Source organism: Alligator mississippiensis, chromosome 3 (genome assembly GCF_030867095.1).
Source record: "Alligator mississippiensis isolate rAllMis1 chromosome 3, rAllMis1, whole genome shotgun sequence".
Lineage (NCBI taxonomy): Eukaryota > Metazoa > Chordata > Crocodylia > Alligatoridae > Alligator > Alligator mississippiensis.
In genome coordinates, this window is record NC_081826.1 from 63,799,708 (window position 1) to 63,812,753 (window position 13,046).

Sequence of the window (13,046 nt, forward strand, 5' to 3'; positions counted from 1 at the left end):
GCATCAGCTCTGCACTAGCACGTGTAGGCATGCCTCGGAGTGGGCGGTGGGGGAGGGGCCTGAGGCAGCACAGCCCTGGTCTCTCCCCCACTCCCGACACAGAGGTGATGAGCCCAGCGCAGCTGTTTGTAGCCAGCCCGGGCTCTTGGCAGCTGCAGCAAGCAGTGGGCAGGCTGCAAACAGCTGCGTCAGGCTGCACAGCTCCGGCATCCACTCCATGCTGGCGGCGACTGCACGGGCACCTCAGGGTGGGCTGCGCTGCCCTGCTGTGGGGCACAAGGGGCAGTAGGGATTCTGCAAGCCCTGCTGGGAGCAGTCCAGGCTCCATCGCTGGCAGCAGCTACCTGGAGCCAGGGCTGGTCACGACATGCCAAGCAAAATGGCCTCATGTGCCATGCTCAGTACACATGCCAGGGGTTGCCAACCCCTGTTATAGCCTGTTCTGTTGCAACAGACAATTGTAAAGAATAGGAATAGTTATCACTATATTAGAATAGCACAGATGTGCAGTGGAAGGATATCCCACCTCTGAAAAACATCTCTGGGAGCTTTTGTAGATGTCAGTATATGAAATGGAATTGAAATTTATAATATCTTGTCTGTATTTTGTCAGAGTTTGCATTTTTGAGGTGCATTTTGATTTTAGTTTTCTAGATCCATGTGAACATAAAGATTTGGTTGTGAAATGTGCCCTAGGAACTAATTTTGAAAGCTTTGCTTTGTGCTTTTTTTAACAGATATTACGCTTTAGAAGTCTCCTACTTCAAGTCATCTTTGGATCGTAAATTGCTTGAGCTGTTATGGAACAAATATTGGGTTAACACCCTCAGTTCTTCTAGTTTGCTTACTGTAAGTACCATAAAATATTACTCAGCATGCACGTATCCTAACTTCTTGGTGCCAGAAGGAAGGACTTGAGAAGCAAATTGCTTAACAAGCACTTAAGGAATTTAGATTGCAAACTTAAGTTCTGTATATCAGATTTTAATAAATGAATAAGAAAAAAGAAAGTTTTCATGAACATAATACCCTACTACTTAATTTTTATTTAATTCAAACAGTCCCTATTTCTGCTGCTTGATAATAAGTTACAGTTTTAATTAAATCTATTTTAAAAAAACCTCAACTTCAGTATCTCCTTATCACATAGTATCCCTAAATATGATTAGTATGCCTTAAAGTTAACAAGGCATATAGGAGACATTATTTTTGGGGACAGGTAATTTCAGTAGATTGCTAAATGGCATGCTGGTAATTCACACGTTTTGGCTATTTGTATACTGTCCTGTAGGACAGCGACATTACATTTCACCCAGTACTTGGCTATCACTTTTTAATGTATTTTGGTTTATTGCATACTGGCTGAAACCATAAAGAGGGAAATGAAGGATTGGTTAATCAGATAATGTAAAGGTTAAGCAGTGCATGCTCACAACAGAAGATTTACTGTGGTTCATATTATTTTAAAAAATTGTAATCTGTTGAATGATTATATTTTTTGTTTCACATTAAACATGTTTCACTTTCTGAGGTATATTTACCCATTTTCTATCATAAACTATCTTACCATGTTGTATTGTCCAGTGTCATATACCCAAGAGGAAGAGAACTGATTTTTATTTTGTGTGTGGGATTTTATTTGTTACTCACCTATACATGATCAAGTGCAGGAGCAAAATGTGATATAAGATACGACTGAACAGCAGTTGCCATAATTTTCCATCTATTCACCAGTGAGTCTTTAAGAGCTAAAGAAAGAAAACATGGAGTGACTTGTGCAGTGTCTCAGGAATTATACTACCCATTTCCTTTTTGTATTTTTTATTTTTTCCAGTTTTCTTTGTTAGTATCATTCACTTATTCATATCTTGGTAGAAAAGAAGACTAAACGAGCAGGAATCTGCAGTACTAGTTTTATTATAATAAACCTGCAAATAGAATTTTACAATAAAAGGCATCCTTTAATTAATTGATACTGCTTGTAGTTGCGTGCCTTGCCATGAATTCTGAGTTATTCTGTATTCACAGCTGTGAGGGTGGAAAGAAGGGAGGGGAGTGTTCAAGATTTCAGGCAGCGTAATAGCTGGTATCCAGGAGTTGAACTGCTAAAGCCAGCAAGCAGAGGATGAAGAAGATCATGATACAAGTTACTCCAGGGGTGGGCAAAATACGGCCCACGGGCCACATACACATTGTATCCGGCCCGTGGGGCCCCTAAAAAAAATTTGAAAAATTAATATTTCTCTGTCCTTGGTTCCTGTCAAAAATGACAGGAACCAAGGGCAGTAGGACCCAGGGGGAAGCCCAGTGGGCTCCAACAGCAGCAGGGCCTGCCTGGCCCTGCCCCCAGCCAAAAGCCCCAGCTGGGGTTTCTGGGCTGGGAGCACGTGGCTGCCCCTGCAGGAAGCTCAGGTAGGTGGCAGGGGGGGGGGGGGGGGGGGCACAGGGGACACGACCCTGGGCAAGGGAGGAACGGGGATGGGTGTGGGTGGGCCTCCACACCCAGTGCCCTGCGCTGCAGCTGCTTGCAGCCTGCATGGGGCTGCCTGTGCCTGCTCCAGACAGCCACATGTGGGCTGCGAGCGCTTGCAGCGTGAGGCACCAGGTGGGGGAGGGGCTGCTTCCCCCCCACACTCAGGTTTTCCCTGGGCTTCTTCCCTGTGCAGAGAAAAGTGGCCCCTCGCCCGCCCCATGGCTGGCACCCCACCCTGCAGGCACTCGCAGCCCGCACGGGGCTGTCCGGAGCAGGCATAGGCAGCCCAAGGCCAGTTGCGAGCGGCTGCAGCGCAGGGCACCGGGCATGGGGTGGGCGAGGTGCTGCTTTCTACCCACCTGCCCTGCACTCAGCATTACCTTGTAACCCAGCCCCACTGCCAGGCTGGCAGTGGGGTAGGCTACAAGCTGGTGTTGAGTGCGGGGAAAAGTGGCCCCTCGCCTGCCCCATGGCCAGTGACCTGCGCTGCAGCTGTTCTCGGCCTGCCTGGGGCTGCCTGTGCCTGCTCCAGACAGCCCCGCGTGGGCTGCGAGTGCCTACAGCAGGGAGTGCCGGCCATAGGGCAAGTGAGGGGCCACTTTTGCCCATGCTCAGCATCAGCTTCTTCCCTGCTGGCGAGCAGGGGGTCAGGACTGTGTGCTGCCTCCCACCTGTACCGTGGGGCTGGGGGGCACTGGATGTGAGTGGGCAGGGAGCCAGTGGGAGCACGGGGCCCAGAGCAGGGTGTCAGGAGCACAGGGTACCAGTTGGCAGGGGCTCTATGGAGCTGGGCCAGCTCTCCCTTCCCTGCTGGTGCACCCCAGCCCAGCTCCACAGACCCCTGCCAGCCTGAGCCCTGCTTTGGGCCCCACCAGTGCTAGCCCTGGGACATTGGTCCCAAGACATTGGGACACTGGTCCCAAGATGGTGACCAGGGAGTGGGGCACCTGTCAAGGGGTGGGGCACCTGTCAGGGGGCAGGGCTACCCATGCGGCCCTCAACAGCCTGCCAAAACTGAGTAAGTGGCCCTCTGTTCAAAACAATTGCCCGCCTCAGGTTACTCATACAGTAGAGCAAAAATCTCATCCCTCAGTCACTGTTCAAAACAACAGATTTTTACATTAGTGAGTTTTTGTAGGGATTGGAGAATAGGAGGGAGAAATGGGTATGAGGTGGGCTATTTTTGGTGGAAAAATAAAAAAATAAAGGTTGCCACAATTTAAAAATCATGGCTGCAAAGTACAGATTAGCTCTGTTGGTAAAAGCATGATGCTAATAATGCCATGGTTGCAGGTTTGATCCAACTTCTCCTGCTGCAGGCTGGTGGTTGGACTAGAAGGCCTCTTGAGGTCCCTTGTAGCCCTATTTCTGTATGATTTATGTCATTGTAAAACATTCCTGGGAGTGATGATAGTGGGTCTACTGTCAAAAGGGCAAGTACATTAAAAAAATATTTTTCATAATGCAATTTTCCTTGAAGTATAAGATCTTAATAGAGTGAGGTAAACCACATAATTCCATATCCGTCTAGTTTAGTTGTATATTTTCTGGGGGTGAGGAAAATATTCCATTGGTTCACTGTAAATATATGTCTTTTTCAGGTACCACTGAAACTTTTGGAATGGTTACATTGACTTACCAAAATATGCATCATAAAATTAGAGGAATATTGACTGACATACAAGAGAATAATACTAATAGATTGGCTATTTACAAATCATAAGTTTACAAATGGCATGCAGAATTCATAATAAATACTAGAGATAATGAAGAGAAGGTATTTGAAATGATTGAAAGCAATGATCCAAGTTTAAACCCAATTTTTTGAAAGATGGGCAATCTAAATAGATTCTTTTATAATGAACACATACTGTAAGTGAAGTGACTTATTTTGATAGAAGTAACAGCTTAAGAAATAAGGTAAATCATAAGGGGTATTTTTTTTATACCAACAAAAGCAGGAGAGTGCTAAGCCAGAAGCCAGGATTCCCTGCTGATGCTACTCAAATGCTGACTGTCATGTAGGCTGTTATGTTTTGGTTCTGTAATACAATAAAGTGGCTTGGGTAAAAAGCATAATTTTAGTAGTACTCCTCAAACTGGCAAAAGCATGGCTATACTTTTACTTGGTGCAGCTCTAGCATCAGTGTACTGCTACCTGTATAGGCAAGGATTGGTCTATGCTCATACAAGTGATTTCTCAAAACTAGAAATCTTAGTCATTTTAGAACATTAAGTTTTCTCTTAGTAGTATGTATCATAGTTAGATATGGTAACAAATCGTAATTAAATTCTGATGGTTTTTTTCACTTCTAGTCTTAGATATCTTTTAGTATATCACTGTTTTCATGGACACCAAATTAAACAATTAAAATAAGATTATAATAGAAATATTGCCTCATCCTTCACCAATGCTGCCATGTCTTACTCTGTTTCATTTCAGAGAAAGTGCTTAGCACTCTTCATTTGCAGCTATTTCTTTTAAGATTATTTCAAAAACTAAAGATTTCTTCCTGTAAATGCGCATTTTGTACAACCTCTCCTGGCCAAAAATGACTGGGACCACTGCTGCTTTATTCTGGGGCAGCTCAAGAGCAGCAAAGAACTCTCACCATCCCAGTGTAATTGTTCATCGTTCATCATACCCTTAGCTCTACGAGTCTTAAATACAAATAGTTTGTGTTGTCTTTCTTGATGAGCTAGAGAGGCCTTGGTAGAATGATATCAGCATTACCTACACTTAAGGATAGGTTTGTTTCCTTGTATATATGGTACCTAAATACCAATGTGACTTAAGCTATGGCTACTATATTTAATGGCATGTTTCTCCTACAGAATGCTGACTATACCACTGGCCAAGTCTTTGATTTGTCTGAAAAGTTAGAACAGTCGGAAGCCCAGCTTGGGCGAGGAAGTTTCATGTTGGGATTAGAGACGCATGACAGAAAATCAGAAGACAAACTTGCTAAAGCAACAAGGGATAGGTAAGATCATACATACGTGTTCTTTTGTAGGGCATGCTGTCATCTTTGTTAAAAACCTGTTTTAATATCTGTAATTATAACTTGGAGGGGATTATTCTCCAGACCCTAAACATCTTTGTGGGACAGGTTGGCCGCAGAGTATACTCCATTAAAAGGGGGAAGGAGTTGGGTGTTTTTTGTTTTGTTCTTATTTAAGCTTACAAGAGCACCTATAATTTGTATATTGTTGATTTGATTTTTTTTTTGTAAACTAACACCATGAAAAAATCCTCTTGAGTTTGAGATTTTCTTAAAAATAAATGTTAAAACATCTATTCAACAAACAGAAAACTGCCTGCTAAATGAAGAAAGCCAGCACTGCTAGAAAATAACATGGCTTATATTTTTACTGCTGTTAGAATTCAGTTAAAGGTAATGGAAATACAAGTAATGAATATTTAGTGTAGATGCTCTTAAAATTATTTTCTCTTCAATCAGCATCTTCCGTTTGTCATGCTTTTAGGGTTTCAAACAAACTGAGAGTTTTCCTTTTTTATCTCTGCATAGAGCAACATTTCCTTTTTCAAATAAATAAAGGGAATACCCTTTAAGGAAGCCTATGAAGCCTGCTTTTTAGATTATTTAGCTATCCTGCTCCCAAATATTATTTGCTATTATCAGTTAATTAAAATAGTATAATAGAATATTACAGTATAATTTAAAAGGCACTTGTGGTGCCATCATCCCAACTACTCCCTTGTGTTCCTTTAAAAAAATATCCAACTTCCTTTCTGAGCTTTGAGATTCTAATAAACACCTGTTGCTTTTTTATTAGCTTTAATGTCACTCTTCAAATACCATATTTATTCAAATACAAAACAAGATTTTTTCCCCCAGTTGGAATGGGGGGAAAAAGCCCCTTGTCTTATAACCACCCACAAAGAAATCTCTCTAAATACACTGTCTATCATTAAAGTGCTGCCAAAAGCAGCACATACTCAGCACTTAATCAGCGTCGTAGTTGGTTTCAAGTGGTACCAACTCTGATTCTGACTATAAAACACATGGCCCACATTGGGCAAATGTGCTGAAGAGGAAACTGCCACAAAGATAAGTTAGTACAGCCCATCTGAATAAGACATATGGTAGCACGTATTAAATGCAGCCCCCCTTACCACTGACTCTTTTTCAAGGCACAGTGAGCCAGTACACTGAATACATTTTGACTTCCTCTTCACTCCCACGGCTGAGCTGTGCATTGTTTACTGTCTTCCAATGATTCCTGTTTCTTCACCAGCCTTAAATGCATGGCACACAAACGCTTTGTTTCAGTTGCAATAATGATTGTGTTTTGAAATGTTTGGAGGTTGGAATAGCTGGTAGGTCAAGGAGAAAAATCCAAACATAAAAATCTGTCCCCCAAAATCTTAATAATCTTATTTTGTGTCGTTTCCAGTGACTCCAGTAAATAGATTGGCATGTCTCATCTCTGCCACCTCCCTAGACTGTCATCCTATGGGTGGCCCCAACCTTTATTTCCTGCCAAACCGGGTGTTTCCATTTCATTAAGCTGTCAGCATTTAATTTATAAATATAAGGCTGTAAGGCAGGGGTGGGCAAAATACAGCCCACAGGCCAGATCTGGCCTGCCAAGCCATTCTGTCCAGCCTGTAGGGCCCATAGACATTTTTTTAAAATTAATATTCACTTGCCTCTGGCTCCTGTCAAAAGTGACAGGAGCCAGGGGCAGTAGGACCCAGTGGAAACCACAGCAGGCTCCTGGAAGAGCAGGGCCCGCCCTTCCTGCAAACCCCACCCACACCCCCCTCCAGATACAATCTCTCTCTTTCGCACGCACGCACACGCGCGCACACACACACATACTATACTATACAAGAGTAAGACTACATTTTGAGCTATTATGCAATCACTTCTACACACAAAGCACAAACACACAGGTATCAGGACAAAAATATTTTTTTAATTGAATTAAAATATAATATTATGGGTATTTGATATTTTGTACATAATTTGTTTTTTTTCCGGTTCTAAGATAGCAAACCCTCTTTGAAGGAGTACTTCCAGGGGCAAGGGGAGGGACTTCTGGTGGCAAGGGTCAGAGGTCAAGGGCGGGACTTCCAGTCCCAAGATGGCGACCAGGGAGTGGGGCACCTTTCAAGGGGCGGGGCTACCCATGCAGCCGTCGACAGCTTGCCAAAACTCACTAAGCAGCCCTCCACCCAAAATAATTGCTGACCCGTGCTGTAAGGGGCCTTTGTGGTCATGTGGTCTGACCTATATAAAATGAATCACTGGACTTCCTTGAATTAATTTCTGCTTAAACTCAGAGCATCTCTTGTGGACAGCCCTAAGTGCAGTATTGTCCGCCCCCTTGCTGTACTTCGGATGTAGTACAGAGAGTAGATTATTGGAAGGTCATAAACTTCCTTGCTTACATAGGTCTCTTCTACCCTTTCCTGGCTCATCCAGATCTCGTATCGCTCCAAGCTGGATGCTTCTGTCTGGATTCTAATTCAGGGCTGGAAGGCACTTTATGTTCTGATTTTTCACATGTTTAAATATGCGTTGCTTTACCATTATGTACCCTTAAACTACCTAGGTTGCAAGTAATACTGTTGGCTAGTCTTTTGCACAGACACATTGTAATCTGTTTGACATATAAGCATTTAGCACATACTTTTCAGAGAGGTAAACTGTTGCCTTAATGTTTTCAGTATGTCTTTCCTATAAAGCAAGCATGGGTGCCATGCACTAATTGGAATAGAAACTGAAGTACTAATTATCAAGGAACTGAAAGGCTTGGGCATGAACCTCAAATGCGTGCAAAACAAACCAACAAAAAATACTGTTTTTGCAGAGGGATTATCTCTGTTTCGGGAATCTCTTGCTCAGATACCACCAGCAGATGGAGTTCTGTTTCCTCTGTTTTTAGGCTAGAAATGTGCTAACCCTGTAGGACAAAAAAGAAGTCTATGAAATTTGGTTCTTGACATATCAAAATCTTGTTAGCTTGCCTTTTAAAATAACAAATAGATATTGGCAACTGTGACTAAATTGCTTTGCATCACTTTTCACATCTGGACAGTTGTGGAGATTCATGGGGTTATGGGCACCGCGAACTCCTAAGACAGCTGAATAACTCAGAATACAATGACAGGTACTTCAGTGTTTAGCCAACAATAAATTTATGCTTGTTTTTCAGCTGCAAGACCACCATAGAAGCTATACATGGATTGATGTCTCAGGTTATTAAGGATAAACTTTTTAATCAAATAAATATTGCTTGAAGTGCATCACCAATTGATATGAATCTCCAGCATAGAACTAGTTATATGGTTCTTTCTTTCATTTGGACTTGTTCAGTTTTGGAATTGAAGTAGGAGTGGAAAAATATTCAGTTAATTTGTAGTACTTTAAATATTTCCCATCTTTTTGCCCAGTTTTAAAGAACAAGATGTCCTGAAATATGTTGCAACTGTTCTCTACCATCAGACACAACCACTTTGGATAATTGCTCCAAAAGAAGAAGAAAAAATGTAACTTGCTTGGTGTTATCCTTTAGTATTTATCTCTCTTATCAATCTACAATAAAAAGCTGTTTTAAAAATGAACAAGTGATTTTTTTTTAATGATTTATCGTGTGGTTTTTATTCACTTTTCTCCCATTTTGCCAGAGACGTTTTTTAAATTTCCCTAGATTGCAGGCAGCTGAGACCAGTTAAGAATTTTATTTCTGTTTAGAACATACTACATATGCTTTCCAACTCCTCTTCTAATATAACAGTTAACCTAAAATGTTCCAAGCTTTTTTAATGTAGTTCAAAATAAAATTATAATTGAAGCATTAGCTTATTTTCACAAGCTGATTCAGTAAGTGTCCTCTTATACCAGGCGTGTTAAATGTAAATGTGTGGGCCAGATCCAGCCCACAGAGCTTCTCACAGGTAGATCCAGACAGGGCTGGAAATGTAGGGGTTATGGCTGGCATTAACCCCCATGGGTGCTGGCCACAGCAAGAAGCACTACTGGATGGATCTGAGTGAGTTATCTGGCTAGAAAGAAGCTCTGTGGACCAGATTCATTCCGCAGACCATATGTTTGATACTCCTGATCCAAACATTTGAATGGACTTGGAATAAAGAAAAAGAAGGTTGGAAGGGACTTCAGAGGGTCATCCATTCCACTGGCAGTTCAAAGCAAAATTATCCCCATCTAAACCCAGCCAGACCTTCCCCTCTCCCCCCATCCAAGTAGTTTACTTGTGGCTACACAGTGGGAATTATTTGCTAATACATAACAGTGTGTTTCATAGAAAAGGCAGTGATAAGCAGGGATTCTGGTTTTCTCTGATTTTAAAAGAAACCCCAATTTTTGTGTTAAATTTAACCCCAATAACTTTATATGCATTAAAAACTACATTTAAGCTCATGAGCAGGAAGGGTTTGAGAAAAATCTAAACAGCAAAAGATTTACAGTTGAAATACTATTTTCTACTTTCATTTTTTTTTCCTTTCAAAAGCTGTATTTTCTATTAAAACATGCTTATTGTCTCATGCATCCTCTTTCTAGAAGGTTTTGATGCTGTATGTACATAGTCCTTTATAATTAAAGGACTTTATTTTTAATTGAATTAAACTTGATTTTATTTTGTTTTCTTAGCCAAAGGGTATTCCTACAAGTGAAAAGTAGTAGTGTAGTTCTGCTGAATACAGAATTGTACTTACTTCATATGAAATGGGAAAGCCTTTTTGAAGGCAGACTGAGTATGTAAACTTTTTGTTTGATTTAAGAATTCCAAATAGTAATAGAAAATGTAAAGAAATGGAGTATATGAATTGCAAACTTCCAGTGAAACCAAGTTGTCTATAGCTTGGTATCTCTATGGTGATATTACTTTTCCCCTACCCTTCCCCCATGACTCCTCATTGCTTGAGGGAAGAAAATGAAAAATGAATGTCATTAAAAATCAGTTTAATCTAATCTAGGAATACAGACATTAAAACACGTTAATCATAATTGTTTGTTTATTGTGGCATTTCTGCAGTTCTGTGTAAAGTTAGTTTTGGGTGCCTTGATGATGTATTTCAATCTTCAAATGTGTTTTGATTTCTTTAAAGCTTACCCTTAATTCTGAATTTCTTGCTTTTGGAATTTTTTGTGGGGAGGAAATTTACAACATACTTTATGTAAAAGGCTGATATATACTCTCAACCTTGTCTCTCTCTTGACTTTTTTTTGTCTCCCTCCCCTGGCCCCGCTTGAAACCATTTATGATTCATGTAATGCTTTTCATCCAAATGAATTCTGGTGTACTTGAAGCCAATATGTACATCAGGAAGGAAATGCAGCCACCTCTGAAAATGAAATGAAGCATAATTTAGGCTGAATGTAATAGCAAATTTACAATTTAGTCAGAACAGAGGTGGAGGGAGGGAGTGGGGATGCCAAAGCATTTTCAGTGATATGAAGTGGCAAACATCTTTGTGGATTGACCAACACTAGCAGTCCTACACAGTACAGGAGCAAGCACTGTAGTCCCTTTTAGAAAATGTAAACATCCAGGAACAATAGGATATGAGAGTGTATTTTTTTCCCTAGTTTCTTTGAGTACTTTGCAAAACTTACTAGCATTGAAACCTAATCACACAGAATGTGTGTACAATTGCATGACAAAAACTAAGAATTTGAACCATAACTTTGAAAAATGTAAGTCATCTTTACTGTGTATACTAAATTGCTACTTGGAAATATAACACAATATCAATTTGAATCCTTTGGGAAGAACCTGGTTCCAACTACTGAGACAGTAAAAATGGCTATATAAATTGTATGTGTAAGTGTAAAAATGCCTTATAGTTTAGCATATGAAGGAAGTACCTCTAAGTTACCTTATCAGTCTGTAGTTGCACACATCTAAATTGTCATAGTTTAAAATGATCATGAGCTGAAAGTTCTTCAGGCTGACTACAATTATTTTTATTGCAAATGGAATTAAAATTTTCAGATTTTTAAAACATTTCATAGCACTTAGCCAAATCCATAATTTTTATTTACTAAATGGACAAAAATATACTGATCTATACAGCTGTTTATTACAGTATTTGATTCATAACTGAGCTTCATCAGTGTAACCAAGGCTTCTGGCACATGTTCATTCAATGGCATGATGGGATTTGCTCCCCAATCCCAACAAGTGTGCCACCCCGTTGAAATTAGGGATCAGATTTGAGTCACACGGTTACTATTTGCCAGTGCAGGGGGAATTCAAGATCATCATAAGCCTCAGAACCGCACTGGGAAAAGTCCTAGGGCTGACCCACACTGCAGCATTCAGCCGGGGCCCACAATCAGCACATTATCAGTCCAGCCTTGTTAAATTTAAATAAACCATAAGTTTTTGATATTGTGTGTGGAACACTTGTATGGGTCATTTGTCATTATATGGGGCCTTAAATCAGATGCACATATAGTACCCTTCCCATTTATGTCACAATGGATGTGTTATTTGTGACACAAAATGTAAAGTGTAGGGCCCAAGTTAAAAAATAATAACAACAACATCATGTTTGGCTGTGACTGGCCTAATGCTGGACCCATTAGAGCTGCTCAGGAACTAAAATAGCAACCTCTTAGCATTTGAAGTCAAAGTTCTACATCCTTTTTTCAGTGTTGATAAGTAAATGAAAGTTTGCTATCTTTAGCACTACCTAGATTTTACAAGAGCAGTTTGTTGTCATGTCCAACAAAATGGAGAATCATAAGAAGTACAGTAAGTAAGCTGTAAAAAATAAATAAAATAAGGCTAATTCCCACAGAAAATGATTAGCTAGCTTCTAGCCTAAATTCGAAAGAATACAGTTTGAGATAAGGAAACATGCATTAAAGCATGTTTTGACTTGACAGTTGGATGTAGTCCATCAATTTTATGAACAAATTTCTGCTTGATATTTTTCACTTTTTTTGTTTAAAAGTTAATAATTTACCCAAGTCAGTTACCTTGTATTGTGAACAGAGTGTAATTATTTTGACACCCAGGAGCTTTAATTCAATTCATATACGAACGTTTATGCTATGTTCAAGACACTGGAAGATGGCAGTATTTTCCTGTGCATTGAACAAAAATGAAGATACATCTTGTATTCTGATTTTAATATTGTCTGATTTGGGTATACTTTTTAGAGTACGTTTTTACTCCACAACATTAAGATTGTATTGTATTATAGTAGTACGTGCTTGAACAATACACTATAAATTAATGTGCTGTCCGTAATCAAATTCAAACTTGGTTTTTATAAATCAGCATAATATCCAGCCAGTGTTTCATATTTTAAATAGCCACAGCATTGCACAAAAGAATAATAAACTAAAGTACAGTGCTGCCTCTTTTGAAAATAAACATAACAGAGGAAGATCGTGGAACTGAAATGGTTCTGAGTACGAGTGTTTTGGTATTTGAAGGCTGTGCGGTGCAGAAGTGGAGGGTTCCAGATGGCTGGTGTGTGAATGATGTGGTACAGATGTAGGTATCATGGATGCATAGGAATTAATTTTGTGTTATTGATGTCTGCGCTGCATCTGAAAGTTGTATA

General features: G+C 40.3%; 1 protein-coding gene across 1 annotated transcript in view; it reads left to right on the forward strand.

The window, feature by feature from the left end:
- The window catches only part of COPS5 (COP9 signalosome subunit 5), a 29,984-nt gene extending 20,913 nt beyond the window's left edge, over positions 1-9,071 (forward strand). The window contains exons 6-8 of the mRNA XM_059724027.1: positions 738-849; positions 5,309-5,457; positions 8,660-9,071. Of these exons, the coding sequence (XP_059580010.1) occupies positions 738-849; positions 5,309-5,457; positions 8,660-8,744 (346 nt within the window). The 3' untranslated portion in view covers positions 8,745-9,071. The remainder of the gene's footprint in view (positions 1-737; positions 850-5,308; positions 5,458-8,659) is intronic.
- The last annotated feature ends 3,975 nt before the right edge of the window (positions 9,072-13,046 follow it).